Source organism: Hylobates moloch, unplaced genomic scaffold, assembly GCF_009828535.3.
Source record: "Hylobates moloch isolate HMO894 unplaced genomic scaffold, HMol_V3 SCAFFOLD_13, whole genome shotgun sequence".
NCBI classification, from domain to species: Eukaryota; Metazoa; Chordata; class Mammalia; order Primates; family Hylobatidae; genus Hylobates; species Hylobates moloch.
Genome location: NW_026652288.1, coordinates 9,569,993 through 9,587,558, shown reverse-complemented (window position 1 = coordinate 9,587,558; position 17,566 = coordinate 9,569,993). Strand labels below are relative to the sequence as shown.

Sequence of the window (17,566 nt, the reverse complement as noted above, 5' to 3'; positions counted from 1 at the left end):
AGGTGGGCAGGGGCTGTGTTTTCTAAGGATATATGGCAGCCTTTAGTTTCAAGAGTTGGGAAGGAAAAGAATGAAGAAGAGTGAAGCCTTTGGCTCCATGATGTACTTTGTAATCCTGGGCCAGGAGTGGAAGGAAATAATGGAAGCGACTTCCAAGCACTTCTTCCAGAGTAGCTGGAAAACCACTTTCAATTCTACCTCTTTGCAGCCACCCCCTGGCACAGGAAGGGAACGAGCACTGCGGCCACAGGGTCACCCGGCACACTACTGGGTCTGTCTGGACCAGACACACTGTCAGAGTGGCCACTTCACATGTTGGCTTTTTGAGACAGGGTCTTGCTCTGTTGCCCAGGCTAGGGTGCAGTGGTGTGATCATAGCTCACAGCCACCTCAAATTCCTGGGCTCAAGGGATCCTCCTGCCTCAACTCCCCAAAGTGCTGGGATTACAGGTGTGAGCCACCATACCCGGCTCGCTTCACACATTTTTTTCAGAAAGAACCTAAACAGAATAAAACTCCAGAAAACAAAGAGGAGAGTTTAGTTTGAGCCAATACACAATGAATTTTATAGACTCTTCCAAAAGTCTCTAGGTATACTTAGGCCACCAGGCACAGTAAAATGACACAGGACACACATCCAGTTTAAAATCAAGTTTTATATGATTCAAAGAGAAAAGTTACATTACACATACTCATTTAAATAGTGTCAAAGTCTGTTACATAAAACATAATTATGAAACATTTTAAGTCTTATCAAACTACTTAAAAGGCTCAAAGTCACAAAAGATCAAGCAAAACTGCCCAGGCAATAAAGTGCACGAGGGGAGCCCGCCTCTCCAGCGGCCGTCAGCACCCAGAGCCGCCAGCTGAGGGCTCCATGCCGAATCCATACACAAGGTTTGTGGTTCTCAGAAGAGTTTTCAGACAGGAACTGTTTCCAACTTAAAATCTTTCAACAGACAAATGGAGGTGGAAGGGGGATGGTTTACACAAAGTATTTCCAAATGTAATCAGGAAATGGAAGTGTAAATTAAAACCTTTTTCAACATCTATCTCTTCTTTAGAAATATCACTACTTGGAGAATGTTGTGACAAGCAACCAAATACTCAAAAGACCTTATCCACCAGAATACTGGAAGGACTAACATTACTTTGCATGTCATAATTAAGAAAAATATCCCAATTTGATGCCATTTATAGTGTGTACAGTCAAAAATGTGTATGCTGATTTTGATGAGCAGGAGAAAGGACTGGATGGTGAGGAAACATGAACTATGCACAACATGAGACAACAACTGTGCTGTCTCAGGATGACAGGACACTCACCTATGGAGTGTCCAAACTAAACACCTCCGAAAAACACACACATTTGTGTCAAGTTAACAGCTGATACTAAGGGGCAAGTTAATGGGTATCAAGTCACACACAATGAATGGCCAGGTGGAGATTTTATCAGACTACAAAGAACAAAACACAAAACCTAATTTTATTCAATATTCCAACCTTACCATCATTTAAATAAAGGTAAATGCCAGTAATTAACACAGACAAAATTTAAACACATACTGCACAATAAAAAAAATTCCCAGGCTACCAAATTAGTGCAACATTCTGTATGTTCCTACATTTATTCCATTGCCTGAACTTCCAATGTTTAACAAAAACCAGTGTTAGTGGCTTCTTGAACACAGGCGGCCACATTCTCTCGTTTATCTATGTGCTCATACAGTTGAAAAATATTGTCCATCTATTTTCTAAGTAGACTGTAAAACACGCCATTCCAAGTAATTTTCTGTTTGGTCAAAACAATTTCCTTCAAACAAAATGAACAGAAAGGCAGTTGGGTAGTATTACTGCCACTTAGCGTAACTTGCATTTCCTCGCGTTTCTAGTATTTGGCAAACAAAGGAAGCAGAATCTTGGCACTGCCTGCCTTCAAATGCATCTCACCCCAGCTAAGCTGTGCTCTGGTGGAGTTTCATCCAACCAATACAGACAGTTCCTTTTTTTCTGAGAAGTTACTCTACCCACAATATAGTACGGATAAGGCCACAGCAAAAGAAGTCAGAACTGACAGTTGACAAAGCGGCTGGATTTGAGTGTTTACCTTTTTTTGGTGTTTTAGGTACAAACAAGAAACTGAACGGCTTGCTTTCAGCAGAGCCATGGCCAAGACTATTACAGACTAGATCCTGCAGCAAGTACTGGTTCCTGGGATCTGCCCAGTGGCTCATGTTACTCTCTGGAGTACATCCTTCATGACACACCATGGACACAGGCTCACTAGTTCCAGTCAACCAAAATTCTAGTTCTTGGGTGACAGGAATGATTGCCTAGAATTTCCTTGAAAACATTATGAAGAAGCTGACTGCAAAATTTATTTTTCCCTTTGAAGAGGTCCTTATTCAACCAGGTCCGATTCCAAAAAGATCTAAAAGGTCAGATAACTTGTGATTTTTGTGGTGGAATAACATGTCGAGTTTACTAAAAGAAGGGCCATTAGAAAAAACTTTGTTATTAAACACTGAAAAGAAGGTTGCAAAATGATCTAGCTAGAAATTGGTGATTTGAGCACCAACAATATAAATATTTTTATAAAAAACAGTATAAAAATTAGTACCCTGTCTTATTTCTACAAAACATCAATAGAAAGGTTGTAAAAATCCAGATTTTGTAAACTTTATTGCCGAAATATTTGTTTGAATGCTGGTGATTCAGATTATCAAATTTTCTATCATTTCTTTAAAAAAACAAAACAAAACAAAAAAACTTTTGAAACTACAAAAGATACTGAACAGGGTCCCAAGTGGAAAAGAGAAGTTAACATACTTTCATCAAAACCAGCTCCCCGATCTTCTCCTAGCCCCCAAGACTGTTTTTTTTTGGGTGAGGCAGTGGGAGAGGAATCCATCAGTTCCATTCCTGAAAAGAGGCTTTTTAAAAACCCCCTGAGTGATGTCCTAGTGGACCTTTCAGGCAGAGGCTGGCATGGTCACCAGTGGGCTCCCCGGGCTCTCTGCAGAGGCGATTCTGTTCAGCTTGCCAACCTCTGTCTGCCAGCCTGGGATCTTCTTGGTTGTCATGTGGCGCCGGGCATGCTTCGTCAGGTGGTCACTGCGCATGAAACGTCGGTCACACACCGGGCACACAAACTTCTTCTCCCCTGTGTGAGTTCTGCGGTGGCGAGACAGCTCATCCGAACGAGCAAACTTTTTATCACAGCCATCCCAACTGCAGCTGAAAGGCTTCTCCCCTGTGAGGTGAGAAAATACATATTAAAGAGAAAGGAAATGCTAAGCACCTTATTCAAGGGGTTAATTCATGTCGTTTTAAAATCGTGTTCATCAAACTCAGAAGAAAGTGATATCTTACTATTCTGGAATTGGATGATTTGGGTCAAGAAATCCTCCAAAAGGCATTTATTTCTCCCACACTTAAGATGCACTATGTTAGCACCCAAAGATTTCAAGCTAATCTTTCAAAATATATTTAAAAATAAATCAGGCGAAGTACAAGTACAGTGGCTCAAACCTATATTGCAGCGTTTTGGGAGGCTGGAGAGGATCAGTTGAGCACAGGAGTTCCAGACTAGCCTGGGCAAGAAAGTAAAACCCAATCTTTACCAAAAAAGCAAAAATAAATTAATTAAAAATGTAGCATCCGGCCAGGCGCAGTGGCTCACGCCTGTAATCCCAGCACTTTGGGAGGCCGAGGCGGGCGGATCACCAGGTCAGAAGACCGAGACCATTCTGGATAACACGGTGAAACCCCGTCTCTACTAAAAATACAAAAAATTAGCCAGACGAGGTGGCGGGCACTTGTAGTCCCAGTTACTCCGGAGGCTGAGGCAGGAGAATGGCGTGAACCCAGGAGGCAGAGCTTGCAGTGAGCCGAGATTGCGCCCCTGCACTCCAGCCTGGGCGACAGAGGGAGACTCCGTCTCAAAAAAATAAAAATAAAAAACGTAGCATCCAGCTGGGCACGGTGGCTCACGCCTGTAATCCCAGCGTTTTGGGAGGCCGAGGCGGGCAGACCACCTGAGGTCAGAAGTTCGAGACCAGCCTGACCAACATGGCGAAACCCCGTCTCTACTAAAAATACAAAAATTAGCTGGGTGTGGTGGTGGGCGCCTGTAATCTCAACTATTCCAGAGGCTGAGGCAGGAGAATCGCTTGAACCTGGGAGGCGGAGGTTGCAATGAACGGAGATCGCGCCATTGCACTCCAGCCTGGGCGAGAGACTCCGCCTAAAAAAGAAAAAAAGTAGCACCGGCCGGGCGCGGTGGCTCACACCTGTAATCCCAGCACTTTGGGAGGCCGAGGCAGGCGGATCATGAGGTCAGGAGATGGAGACCATCCTAACATGGTGAAACCCCGTCTCTACTAAAAATACAAGAAAAAATAACCAGGAATGGTGGCTGGCGCCTGTAATCCCAGCTACTCGGGAGGCTGCGGCAGGAGAGGAGAATGACGTGAACCTGGGAGGCAGAGCTTGCAGTGAGCCACGATCGTGCCACTGCACTCCAGCCTGGGCGAAAGAGCAAGACTCCATCTCAAAAAAAAAAAAAAAAAAAGTAGCATCTATTCACTCTACCTTACTCCAATTTAAATATTTTTCAGGTTGGCAGAAATATATATATAAAAAGCAATCTTATCCAAGGTAAACTTGCCCAGTTTCTAGTTCTCATGAAAACTCCAAGTTTACAAAATGGCACAAGGGGATTCTTCAGAACTCTTACAGTTTTTTATTTTTATTTTTTGAGACGGAGTCTCACTCTGTCACCAGGCTGGAGTGCAGTGGCGTAATCTTGGCTCACTGCAACCTCCGCTTCCCAGGCTCAAGTGATTCTCCTGCCTCAGCCTCCCAAGTAGCTGGGACTACAGGAGCACGCCACCAAGCCCAACTAATTTTTGTATTTCTAGTAGAGACGGGGTTTTGCCATGTTGGCCAGGATGGTCTCAATTTCTTGACCTCGTGATCTGCCTGCCTTGGCCTCCGAAAGTGCTGGGAATACAGGTATGAGCCACAGTGCCTGGCCAATTTTTTTTTTTTTTTTTTTTTTGAGATAGAGTCTCTGTCACCCAGGTTGGAGTGTAATGGCGCAATCTCCATTCACTGCAACCTCCATCTCCCAGGTTCAAGTGATTCTCCTGCCTCAGCCTCCTGAGCAGCTAGGATTATAGGCGTGCGCCAGCAGGCCCAGCTAATTTTGTATTTTTAGTAGAGACAGGGTTTCACCATGTTGGCCAGGCTGGTCTCGAACTCCTGACCTCGTGATCTGCCCACCTCGGCCTCCCAAAGTGCTGGGATGACAGGCGTGAGCCCTTGTGCAAGGCCTGTTATTGAATTGGAAGTACTTTAGGAAACATGGAAGCAACTTGTTTCAATCACTGCAGGTCATTCTGTCAGTACTTCTACCAAGGTAAACTGAATAAACAGTAAAACCTCATTCAGTCACCTCCCCAAATTTGGAAGCTGTGCTCTGGTGTAATGCAAAGTTCCCCTGGAGAGTCCCGGTGAAATGCAGAGCTCACCAAGTCAACAAGCCCGTTAAATGAGGCAGGCAGGTCAATTCCCCTCAGAAACACCCGTTCCCTGACACAGCCCCACGTCCATCTGCCATGCAAACGACCAACCCTCATTTACTGAGTAGTGTCAGGCCCTTGTATCAAGCACCAGGAATATATCCAGGTGAGATAAATATATAACTAACTAAAAAACAAAGAGAATATGGTAAGATCTACAATAAACCACTAGGGTCAAAGAAGAAAGGAAGATAAACAATCTAATAACTAATCCTAGGAAGGCCCTCAGAGGGTTTCAGTAAGTAGAGATGGGCAGAGGGCCAAGGGGGAAGGGTGCAAATATGGACCCAGACACAGAACGTTGGGGAGGCTGTTTCTGAATGGGCAGAGGCGACTACTTCATGGGCCAAGTTTGGCCTTATCCTCAAAGCAAGCAGCCACTCAGTAGAATGTAGTAGTAGAGTTCCTCTTATAAAGTCTGAACACCAGACTGCACTTTATTCTACACGTGGAGGCTACCACGATCACAGCAACAGAACACAAACTCACAGAACACCTGAGAAATGGTGCCCTCACCTACTGAAGTGATTGTCTAACCAGCAACACTCAGACCACTGCTGGGCAGCAGGGCAGCCACAGGTCCCATGGAGCTATTTAAACTTCAAGTATTAAAAAATGTAAAATTCAGTTCCTCAGGCACACTAGCCACACACTTCAAGCAGCCAGTGGCTACCCTAATGGACAGACAGCAAACATTTCCACCATCGCAGAAAATTATATTGGACAGAGCTGGTTAGACAACAGAGAGATCATTAGGTCAGCATAGTTTCTTGTGTGACTTACTTTAAAAACTACTCTCAGAGGTAAGAAAACTATATTCTTTTAAAAAATATTTTAGAATTTGAACTTTTCTATAGTTTGGCCAGACCTTTTCCCACATAAACATAAGTCACACTGGTAAGATATATTTACTGAATGTGAATGAATGCATGTTTTCTTTAAAAAAAAAAAAAAAAAAAAGGCATGAAACGTCTACTGCAATGTGAACAGAAGGGGGCACTGTGAGTCACTCTAAAAGCTACCAAAAGACACAATCACAGAACTATACTACATTTTCTCTTCTAGGGCGAGCGCTCTGTATGCAAACTCCTGATGGCTGTGCTAACAACCCCACCCTTACAAAGGCTGTGCGGGCTTTTCAGAGCCAAAGAAAAAGCCACACTTCCACCTTCACCAGGGGTTCTCATGATCCCCTCCCAGCCAAAGGTGGCTCAAGGTATACTTCCTAACCACAAGGTCTGGTGTGCCCGATGCCCTACCTGCCCCGGCGCTTACCTGTGTGAGTGCGAAGATGGGCCTTAAGGTGGGAACTTTTGAAGTAGGTCTTCCGGCAACCTGGGAAACTGCAAACATAGTTCCTCCTTCGGGAAAAGTCTACCTGAGGGACACAGTTTTGGCTAGAGGCGATGAACACTGGAGCAGGGGCAAGGGGCAAGAACTTGGTATTCCCGGCAGCCATGACATTGGCTGCACAGGGGGCAGGCGGAGGGAGGGCTCCCTGGGGCAGGACCAACATCACAGCTCCCTGAGGCACAGGAGGTCCCACGAACACAGGTTGAGGCGCTGGAGCAGCCTGAGCTAGGATGGGTCTCACAGTCCCCACAGACAACTGGGGAGGGGGCTTCAAAAAAGGTGGTAACATGCTACTTTGTCCAGTCACAGGGATCATCTGGCAAAGGACAGGGGGAGCAGGGACAGAGACAGAAATCAGAGGAGTGGTTTTCCTGGGCAGGTCATTTTCATAATTCTTTGGTGAGCAAGTCTGAACTGCAACAGGCCACCCTGCCTGCTGGCCTTTGTCAGTGAGCAGCAGGCCACCAGACTTGTGCAAGCAGGGCTGACAGGACACCAAGTTAGTGTTGAGTAAACTGTCTGTGAGGTGTGTGTCCTGCAAAGTTTCAAAGTGTCCCAGAAGCTGCTCTTCTTCTCTGCTGTCAGAAAGCTGGCAATCTGGAGTCTGGGTGGTGGGAAAGCAGGCAGCAGGGCTCTCCCCAGTGTGTCGGATCACGCTGGTCCCCATGGCCCTGCAGGCAGAGCTGGGCACTGGCTCCAAACCCAGCAAGCCCCTCTCCGCGCCCCCGCTCAGAGCTCTGGCCACTATGGCAGAGGACTGGAGGACATTCGTGGCTGTGCATGCTTTGGAATCTGTTACTTGGGGAGAAACAGGTGTCCTTGTCGATGGCTCCACGAGATCAGGGCTCTGAGGAGGAGTTATGCACTTAAAAAAAAAAAAAGTACCATGTGAAAAGATTGTTTTAAATTTTAAAAGGGATTTAATTCATCACAATGCTCCCAATACCTTTACACAGAATCATCGAGACACTCAGCTAACCCTGTTTTCAACATCCCAGTGGGTTTCAAGGCTGCATGGGGCACTTTCTCAGCTTATTCCCACAGTGTTTACCTCTCCCAAACCTACACAAGAGCCCAATGCGGGGAACTCTGAGAGGAGCTCCTGGCCGCCAGGCCCACCACTTCTGCAACCCTCCCGACAACCCACAGGCCCTTCCCATCCCTCTCCAAATCTGCTTTCTACACTCTTCTTTCAGAGCAAGCTTCCAGCCCAGGACAAACACAATTTCCACTTCTGTTAGCAACCTACAGTTCTCAACTTCTCCAAGCTGAGATGCAATTTTTCCAGGTACTTTCACAGATGTAGCAAATTAAAAAACCAAAAAACAAGAGTGACTTACTGCACCCAACTCACAGAACTCACATTAAGGAGTCGGCTGCCACGGGAAGGCAGAGATGCCACCCAACGAAGGCAATCTGATGTCGAAGTACATGCTTTCTCCAGCTGCTACCGATATATCCTGATACTAGGCTGGGTCACCAGGAGAACCTAAGCTCCACCCCAAGATTCCCCTGGGGAAGTAAATTCCACTTTCTCACATTAATCTGTAGGTTTCATCCCACGGACATTAACCACGTAGCTAGCAAGGTATGATCCATCCATAGAAAGAGCACATTTTTCAGAAATGAAGTAAGAGTTTCTTTTTTTGTTCTTTTATTTTTTTTGAGATGGGGTCACACTCTGTCGCCCAGGCTGGAGTGCAGTGGCGCAATCTCGGCTCACTGCAACCTCCGCCTCCCGGGTTCAAGCGATTCTCCTACCTCAGACTCCTGACTAGCTGAGACTACAGGCGCCTGCCACCACACCCAGATAAATTTTGTATTTTTAGTAGAGACGAGGTTTCACCATGTTGGTCAGGCTTGTCTCGAACTCCTGACCTCGCGATCCGCCTGCCTGGTCCTCCCAAAGTGCTGGGATTACAGGCTTGAGCCACCATGCCCGGCCAAAGGAAGAGTTTCTACTCCTTCAGACCCACACAGAGAGGGTATGCAACTTATTTGCCAGCATCCCAGGGAATCTTCTCACAAGTTCTTCAACACACTGAGTTCAGCTACTCTAGTCATTTCATAAAAATGCTCTTCCCTCCCACCTCCTCTTACCAGAGTCGATAAAGAATGGAAGTCTTTTGGTAGTTCAGGTGTGGCTATATGCACAGTGGTGGTGACATCCCCAGAGTCAGAGACAGGCGTGAGGGGTCTTATCCGCAACAGGTCACCTTTCTGGGATCTTTGACCCCAAGAGCTCATACAAACAAGAGCCTCGACAGCTTCCATGTCTGTCTGTTCCAAGATGCTGCAAGTAGACCTTTCACTGTCATGCCGCTTCCTCTCCAGGATGGACTCACATATGTCCATGATGTCAACCTGAAGGCGACACAACACAACGGCTTCTCAGTGCAGGGGAAATACAGAGGCCACCCATGATGGGCATGTGGATATGCATACCAGAAGCCTACACTAGGCATGTAATGCACACGCAATACTCCATAGCAACAAACACCGAGCTGTAGTAAAAGACGTTCAAGGAATGCTCATGACAATTCGGCGTTTAAGCCAACATTTCAAAGATAGAACTAAGCTGGCAAGCATTGCCACCAAAAATCCTGACTCTTAAAAAAGGCTACTAAGTTCGTATTTTTCTTGGGTAAATGATTAATAAAATTAACTCCTGAGGTTCAAGCCGAACAGTGGCTGGGGTAAAGCAGCTGCCCAGGGAGGAGGAGCCAACACTGAGGCCATCTAGTCGGTCTGCCAGTGGCCGCGGCGCCCTGACCATGGCTCTCTGAGGCGGCAAAGCCGCCAAAGCAGTGCCCCTACAGATGCTCTCAGGGACTCTGGGGCCTTCCCCCTAGGCCTCCAGGACTCCAAGCAGTTCCACCAGTTCCCTCCACAGATTCGGAGCAAATGTCATCTGTTACTGTCCCAAGGCTAGCAGGTGGTGACAGGAAGCCAACCTGCCAGGATCTCGGAAAGGATCTCTTTGCAGTTTTTTTTTTTTTTTTTTTTTTTTTTTTGAGATGGAATCTCGCTCAGTTGCCCAGGCTGGAGTGCAGTGGCACAATCTCGGCTCACTGCAGTGCCCACCACCACACTTGGGTAATTTTTGTATTTTTAGTAGAAAGAGAGTTTTGCTATGTTGGTCAAGCTGGCCTTGAACTCCTGACCTCCCGGATTCAAGCGATTCTCCCGCCTCAGCCTCCAGAGTAGCTGGGAGAGGCGTCCGCCACCACGCCCAGAAAATTTTGTATTTTTAGTAGAGACGGGGTTTCACCATGTTGGCCAGGCTGGTCTCCAACTCCTGACCTCAGACGATCCACCCACCTTGACCTCCCATAGTGCTGGAATTACAGGCGCCCGGCCTCGTTTTTTTGAGACAGAGTCTTGCTCTGTTGCCCAGGCTGGAGTGCAGTGGCACCATCTTGGCTCACCACAACCTCTGCCTCCCAGGTTCAAGCGACTCTCCTGCCTCAGCCTCCCCAGTAGCTAGGGTTACAGGCGCCCACCACCACGCTCAGCTGATTTTTGTATTTTTAGTAGAGAGCGGTTTTCGCCATGTTGGTCAAGCTGGTATCGAACCCCCGACCTTAGGTGATCCACCCACCTCGGTCTCCCAAAGTGCTGGGATTACAGACGTGAGCCACCGCACCCGACCCTCACTGTCTCTTTAATCTGGAGGGAAAGAGGCTGGAATAAGCTATCTCTTCCAAAAAAAAACTAACCCGGGGGTGAGAGGGTGATATTACTCTGAGAAGAATAATATCCCTCCCTCCCAGGGAGGTTACAGTGGGCCGAGATCGCGCGCCCACTGCACTCCGGCCTGGGCGATAGAGCGAGACTCCGTATCAAAAAAAAAAAAAAGGAAAGGAAACTTTGAATGTACGAAGATACACGTTTCCTCTCAATCTGCCATGCACCAAAGCATCAAAGCTTTCCGTCTGCCGCGGTTCCCCGAGATCAAACAAGACGAGGCCACCTCAAATCCCCAGCCTCTGTCCCGCAGGCTGCGTCACGAAACCCCCTGTGAAGTCACAGAACCGAGGGCCGAGGCCCGCTCACCACACGGGCGGGAAAGGGCTCGCCCGGCCCACAGTGCCCGCACACCAGGAGGCCCGCGCTCGGCCCACGTCCACGGCTACCTCCCCGAAGCCCCCGAGTCGCGACGCTTAGGGCCCCCAACGCTCGCGTGCCGCGTTCCCGCCTCCAGGCGTTGCCCCGCCCCCAGGGCCGTGCGGCGCTCCCGCCTCCCGTCGTTGCCCCGGCCCCCAGACCTTGCCCCGCCCCCAGGGCCGAGCAGCACTACCGCCAGCCGCTCTTACCCCGCCCCACGGCCACGTGCCCCGCCCCCGAGCCTTGCCCCGCCCCCAGAACCGTGCCGCGTTCCCGCCAGCAGCTCTTGCCTCGCCCCCACGGCCGCGTGCCGCGTTCCCGCCAGCCGCTCCCCCGCCCAACGGCCGTCCGGCTCACAGGACCGGGGTGACGTCATGGCTGGAAATAGCCGCGGGGCCAGCGGGGCGGGGCCGCCCAGGAAGCGCAAGACAAAGCTGCGCGGGGCACACGCCCCCTCCCCGCCCCCGCCGACCCGGGCGCGCCCCGCGCGGCCGCCGCCCCGTCCGGCTCCGGAGCCCGCCCAGGCCCCTACCCGCGCGGCCGCAGCGAAGCCCCGCACGCCCCACCTCCCGCTTTCACAGGCGCGCAGGCCCCACACCGCGTTCTCCGTCTCGCCCCTCGCTCAGACGAGTAGTCCCGCCGCGGCAGCCCCACCACTTACTGCGCGCGCGTCGTCTGGGCCCGCGAAGTCCGGCGTGTGCATCGTGCCGGCCGGCCGGGAGCAACAAAGCGGCCGCGGGGCGTGAGCTCGGGCGCAGCAGCGGCCGCACGTGGGCTGCGGGCGGCGGCGACGGCTACCCGGAGCTCCTGCGGCCGGCAAGCGCCTCGCCCGCCCGCGCGGCTCTGCCCCGGCGCGGCCCTCGCGGCGCGGGAGGGGCGGGGCGGCCGCGGAGGGAGCGGCCGGCGGGGCGGGGCGCGGAGGCGAACCAAAATACACCGCGCCCCCGCCGGGGCGGGGCCGGCCGCCGCCAGCCAATTCGTGCCCGGCCCATGCCCGGCCGGCCAATGAGCGCCGCGGGGGGCCGCGTGATCGGAGCCTGGCCGCGGCGTGATCAGGCAGGACGGGACGCGGCACGTGTTTTGGTCGGAGCGAGGGGCGGGGCCTGAGGCCCTGGAAAGTAAGGGAAAGGTCGCAGCTGCGCCAGGGGCGGAGGGGGCGGCGCGGCGGCGGCTGCGCCTGGGGAAATCCCAGGGTCGGGGCCGGACTCGGTGCGGGGAGAGGGGACCGCGCTTATAGGAACCTCCTGCAGCCCCACCGGCTGAATCCATCGGTAGCGGAGACCCACCTAGAGGCCTCAACCCGGCTTTTGTTTGTTTTTAACTTCTGTCACTCTCCCTTCGTCTATTAGGAATGCGTCCTTGACCAGAGAGGTCGGAAGGCTGGTCGGTTCTAGGTGACATTCCTGCATCCGGTCATTTTTGCAGACACCGGGAGTCAGAGCTTCTCGGCCTGAGTGTCCCGCTGACGCCCCTCCTCTGGCGTCTCTGAGCCTCTTCCGCTCTGTTACGGGGTCAGGGGAAGCCCAAACGGGTAGTCACCCAGAAGGCGCCCGCTGAAACCCGCCTGTTCTTCCCAGGCCCCGAGAAAACGCCGCCCCCTCCGGGAAGTCCTCGAGCCTGCAGGAGACATCTAGCCCGCTGTCCAGGGCACCTTTTTTTTTCTCCCTATATTTCGGTTGCTCGCGTCTCTTGGTGTGGTTTGCCCACGGCTGCAGCGCCAGGTTCGTGGAGAGCAGGAACCATTCTGTTTATTTGCGTCGCCGCAGTCTTCAGCTCAGCGAGGAGCCACCCCTCCGTCTGTCCACTGCGCGCGCGTTTGCTGAGATGTGATGCGGGTTGGCGCTCAGTCCAAGGGGGCAGAGGCCGCAGTGAGGAATCCTCCTTTTTTAAAAGCTCACATCCAGGGAGGGGGAGCAGAGAGAGAATCCCGGCACCCCGGGGCTTTGCTCTGAGCGAGAGAAGCCTGGTCTCAGGGGAACAGGCCGGGCCCCACCACTCACCTGAGCAGGACTCTGGTCCCCACTTGCTCCTGCGGGGCCCACTCGGGTTGGGCAGAGGGGTTGACCAGGCTGAGGAGAGGGTGTTTGCTGAAATAGTAAGAGGGTTTAAGACGAATGAACCGTGATAAACTGCTCGCACGAAGACCCCGGAGGCTCTGAGAGGGGCGCAGGGTGTTCTGTGTGTGCAAAGTTAAGTCTTAGATACAGACTGGAATATTCTCTTTTGCCTGGACTCCTGCATTTGCCTCATAACTGGTCTCCCTGCGTCCACTCCAGCTCCCAGAGCCCCTTCCCACTCAGCACCCCCAGGGGTCTTTAACCCTTTCAGTGGCTCCCACTGTACTCAGCGTAACGCTTCTCCCCACTGTGGCTTGTGAGCTCCTGCAGGGACCCAGGCCCTCCTTCTCCAGCCCCATGCCTCTCCCCACGCCCCCGAGAGACAGCCTGGGCCTCCTCTTGGACACCTGTCCCACCAGCCCCTTTGCCGTCTCCAGGTCCTTGCACTTGCTGTTCCCTAGAATGCTTTTCCCCCAGATGCCCCCTTTACTCTCACCCGCAGTCCACCTAGAGAGGCCGCATCTAGCGGACGCACCCTCGGGGTCGACTTCCAGTCCCGTTCTGGTGGGCCCTCTTGTTTTCTTCCTCCACGACACTTTTCTTGAACTGTCCCTTTTCCATTACTTCAGTGATTTGTTTGTCATCTGTCTCCCACCAGGACTCTCCCAAGGCCAGGGAGCCTGGCTGTCTAATTCGTCCACGTAGGTGAATGAGCGAATCGAAGGTATCTACCAGCCTCCCTGCTTCAACATCCCGTGAGCACCTCTAATTGTGTCCTTAAAAAAACTGAACTCAGGGCCGGGTGCGGTGGCTCATGCCTTTAATCCCAGCACTTTGGGAGGCTGAGGCGGGCGGATCACCTGAGGTCAGGAGTTCAAGACCCGCCTGGCCAACATGGTGAAACCCCGTCTCTTCTAAAAATACAAAAATTAGCCTGGCACGGTGGCAGGCGCCTGTAATCCCAGCTACTCAGGAGGCTAAGGCAGGAGAATCGCTTGAACCCAGGAGGCAGAGATTGCAGTGAGCCGAGATCGCACCACTGCACTCCAGCCTGCATGTCAGAGACTCAGTCTCAAAAAACAAAAAGCTGAACTCGGATTCCAGCCAAGTCTGTGGATTTCTCGCCTCCGTGAAGGGTACAACTGGAGACCCTGTTCGTTGATCTAGAAACCTGAGCATCACCTTTACCTCGTCCCTTTCCCACAGTTGCTTTCTTCTGTCAATTACAGCATGCCCTTCTTCCTTCTCAGTTCCTCTCAAACTCTTATGTCACCCATGCCAGTCCTTGTCCTGGCCACCACCTGCTCGCCTGAATTGTTGCCACTGCCTCCCAACAGGTCTCCCTCCCTCCAGCCAGACGCCCTACAGTCTGCCCTCACCTCACTGCCAAAATGATCTTCTGGAAGCAGAGATGGAGCTGAACCTGTATTCAAGCCGTCAGTTGGAATCCAACCAGTTATAGGACTGACTTCAGGCTCCATGGCCAGGAACCCATGCGTCTTTGTAGCCAGGCTCCAGCCAGCACTTCCTGCATCATTTCTGACCAGTTTCCCAAATTGCTTTCCCTGCTGCCTTCCTGCCCCCACTGACCCAATACAGAATCCTGTACTCTCAAGGTCACTCCACTCTCTTCTGTTTCTAGACAGCATTCCTTCTGCGTGGAACACGCCAACTCTTGTCTGCTTTGACTTTGCAAAACTGCATGAGACAGCCGGGCGCGGTGGCTCAAACGCCTGTAATCCCAGCACTTTGGGAGGCCGAGGCAGACAGATCACCTGAGGTCAGGAGTTTGAGGCCAGCCTGGTCAGCATGGTGAAACCCCATCTCTACTAAAAATACAAAAAATTAGCCAGGCGTGGTGGGGGGCGCCTGTAATCCTAGCTACTTGGGAGGCTGAGGCAGGAGAATCGCTTGAACCCAGGAAGCAGAGGTTGCAGTGAGCCGAGGTCATGCCATTGCACACCAGCCTGGGCTACAAGAGTGAAACTCCGTCTCAAAAAAAAAAGAAAAAGACTGCATATGACTCCCCAGCAAAGCCCTCCCTGATACCCTCAAACGGCCGATGCCTCAGCAGAAGGCAGCACGCCTGGGCTTTGGAGTCAGACCTGGATACAAATCCTTGTTTTGCCGGTGTGACTTTGCCAAGTCGTCTTTCCTGCAGGACAGAAGGCAGCAGCAGCTCTCCCTGAACTGGCACTCTGGCTTCTCTTGCCCCAGGGTCTGTTTCTGCTCCTTGGACAGCAGGCGCATGTGGGAACTGTGCCCTCTTCAGCCATGAGCCCCTGTTCTGCTCACATCTAGCCCATCATCCAAATGGATAGGCAGGCTGTGGTTGTTGCCAAACCCCTGATTCTGGCCATGCCCGCAGGCAGAGGGATGGCGATTTGTAGGCTACAGATTATTGCGAATCATTCACTTGGAGACTTCACTAAGACCACTGGCACCAGGCTCCGTAGACCCTCGGGAAGAGCATGGTCTGGCAGGCAGACTGGATGTGGCCACAGATAACATCCCCTAGGGGAGAGCGTGGTGGGCCTGCAGGCCAGAATGCCACCACTTTGTCCTGTGTCCTTCCAGAGAGAGCCTATGGCTATGCCCGCGTGCTGCTGCAGAGGGTAGTGCTCTGTACCTCCTGGGCTCACTTACTGACTTCAGTCTTAGGGCTTATTCCAATTGGTACATAATGATCAACCTTATACTTTGTAATGGTAATATTCCATCATATGGATGTGTTGTTTATTTAACACTGTGGTTGAATAACCAAGATGTTTAGGTTTCCAGTTTTCCAGGAATATCATGCCCCTCCATCATTTGCCCACCTGTAAGGGTAACTACAGGTGAGCAGCTCTTAGAACTGGAATTGCTGAGTCAACTGCTCTGTGCATTTCCTTGCTTTTTCTTTCTTTTCTTTTCTTTCATCTTCTTTTATTTATTTATTTTTGGGGTAAATTTTTATTGAAGTATAGCATAGCGTAGATATAGGAAAGTGCAAAAACTTAAATGTACAATTCAATGAATTTTCACTAAGCAAACACACTGTGTCGCCAGCACCCAGATTTAGAAACAGAATATTACCAGAATCCCAAAAGCCCCTGAGCTGCCTTCCAGTCACTACTTACCCTTTCCCTGATCCCCTGCATAGGATAATCCTTAGCATGGCTTCTGACACCGTTGGTTGGTTTGGGATGTATTGACACTTTTTGTGTGTGTGTGACACTTTTATAATACAAAGAAAATCATAGAGTATGTTCAGTTTGGGGTCTGGCTTCTTTCACTCAGTGTGTTGTTGTGGGCAGTTGGAGTTTGTTTATTCTCATTCTTCTGTTCTCTTTCTCTTTGGTTGAGCTTACTGGGCTGAAAGCAGTACAAGGACCAGAACATGCTGTGAGCTGACCAGCTGCTGGGCTGGCTGTCTAGTTGACAAATGACCTAACAAATGGTTGACAAAATGGATGGATGAATGAATCACAGACCCACTAATCCACTGACCTGTTCAATGCCTGACTGGAAGTGAGTGTCCATTCCTCCCAACACCCCAGGGCCCCTGTCTCCCTCCGCTAGGGGCACTCGCAGTGGTGCGCAGAGAGGTCTGTAGGGGTAGCTGAGGCACAGATCATCCAGGTAGACCTGCATATTTTACAGATGGGGAAACTCAGGCCTAGCAACTTCACACAAAGCCACTTTGCTCAGGGGAGAAATCATCATGACGCTGTGTCTGATGTGGTTGAGGTACGAAGGAGGACCAGGTCAGAAGACGTTATTAAATACCAAAAGTAGGCCAAGTGTCGTGCTAGGGGCTAGCTCTTCATGCCTTTTGATCCCCTGATTTCAGCCCCATTTATAGATGAAGCCACTGAGGGACGAGAGGTGAAGCCACTCGCCCATCATTGCTGGCCAGTGAGTGGAGGGCCCAGGATCCATCCCTCCAGCTCGGGTCCAGTGCTGCTTTCTCCCAACTGCCTGCCCCTGGAAAAGGGGCTGCTAAGAGCACGTGCTGAGTCCTTGTAAGCCGGCCCAGAGTCAGGGGCTGTGGGCAGCTCCCACAAGGCACAAAAGGAGGTGCTCAGTCCCATCACTCCGGGGAGGGTGAGGAAGCCGGTGCGCTTTGTTCGTGCTGTGGCTGCCATACCCCTCCCCGCGCTGGACACACCTCCTGCTGCGTGGCTCTGGCTGCCTCGGTGGCTGCACTCGGCCTTCTTTCTGTGTCTCCAGGCTGGGCTACAACCTCACTGTGTGTTACGTATTCAAACCTCCCAAGAGGGAGAACCAGATTGGCTTAGGCTTTTAGGTTCAGAGTAGAGGGGCCCCATGGCCCAATCTGCAACTTTTGGCAAAGGAAAGCCCCAGAATGGGGATATAGGTGTAGTGGGCCCTGAAAGCTTCTTTGAGGACATGGGCACTTGGCAGGGGCCTTGCAGAGGCTGGGCTAGTACAGTCTATGGCGGGGAATGGGACCCCTTGGTG

At 51.3% G+C, this 17,566-nt stretch overlaps 1 protein-coding gene and 1 long non-coding RNA gene across 6 annotated transcripts; one reads left to right on the top strand and one right to left on the bottom strand.

Annotated features, from left to right (window-relative positions):
* Positions 1–2,663: 2,663 nt before the first annotated feature.
* Positions 2,664–12,346, bottom strand: KLF11 (KLF transcription factor 11). 4 transcript variants are annotated; one of them, XM_058426868.1, is made up of 5 exons: positions 11,707–11,735; positions 10,540–10,607; positions 9,039–9,302; positions 6,861–7,803; positions 2,664–3,253 (listed from the first exon to the last, which is right to left on the bottom strand). In XM_058426868.1, the coding sequence occupies exons 3-5, from the start codon at positions 9,291–9,293 to the stop codon at positions 2,973–2,975; spliced, it is 1,479 nt and encodes a 492-aa protein (XP_058282851.1). In that variant the 5' UTR covers positions 9,294–9,302; positions 10,540–10,607; positions 11,707–11,735; the 3' UTR covers positions 2,664–2,972. The 4 variants fall into 4 exon arrangements, with proteins under 4 accessions (XP_058282851.1, XP_058282853.1, XP_032028085.1 ...); XM_058426870.1 differs by lacking the exons at positions 10,540–10,607; positions 11,707–11,735 and adding an exon at positions 12,332–12,346; XM_032172194.2 differs by lacking the exon at positions 10,540–10,607 and having other exon boundaries at positions 11,707–11,912.
* On the top strand, positions 12,325–16,348 carry LOC131381025 (uncharacterized). Of its 2 annotated transcripts, XR_009209442.1 has the most exons (4): positions 12,334–12,766; positions 13,761–13,857; positions 14,036–14,238; positions 14,440–16,348. It is a non-coding gene; the product is annotated as an uncharacterized LOC131381025 (long non-coding RNA). The 2 variants fall into 2 exon arrangements; XR_009209441.1 differs by having other exon boundaries at positions 12,325–12,766; positions 13,761–14,238.
* The last annotated feature ends 1,218 nt before the right edge of the window (positions 16,349–17,566 follow it).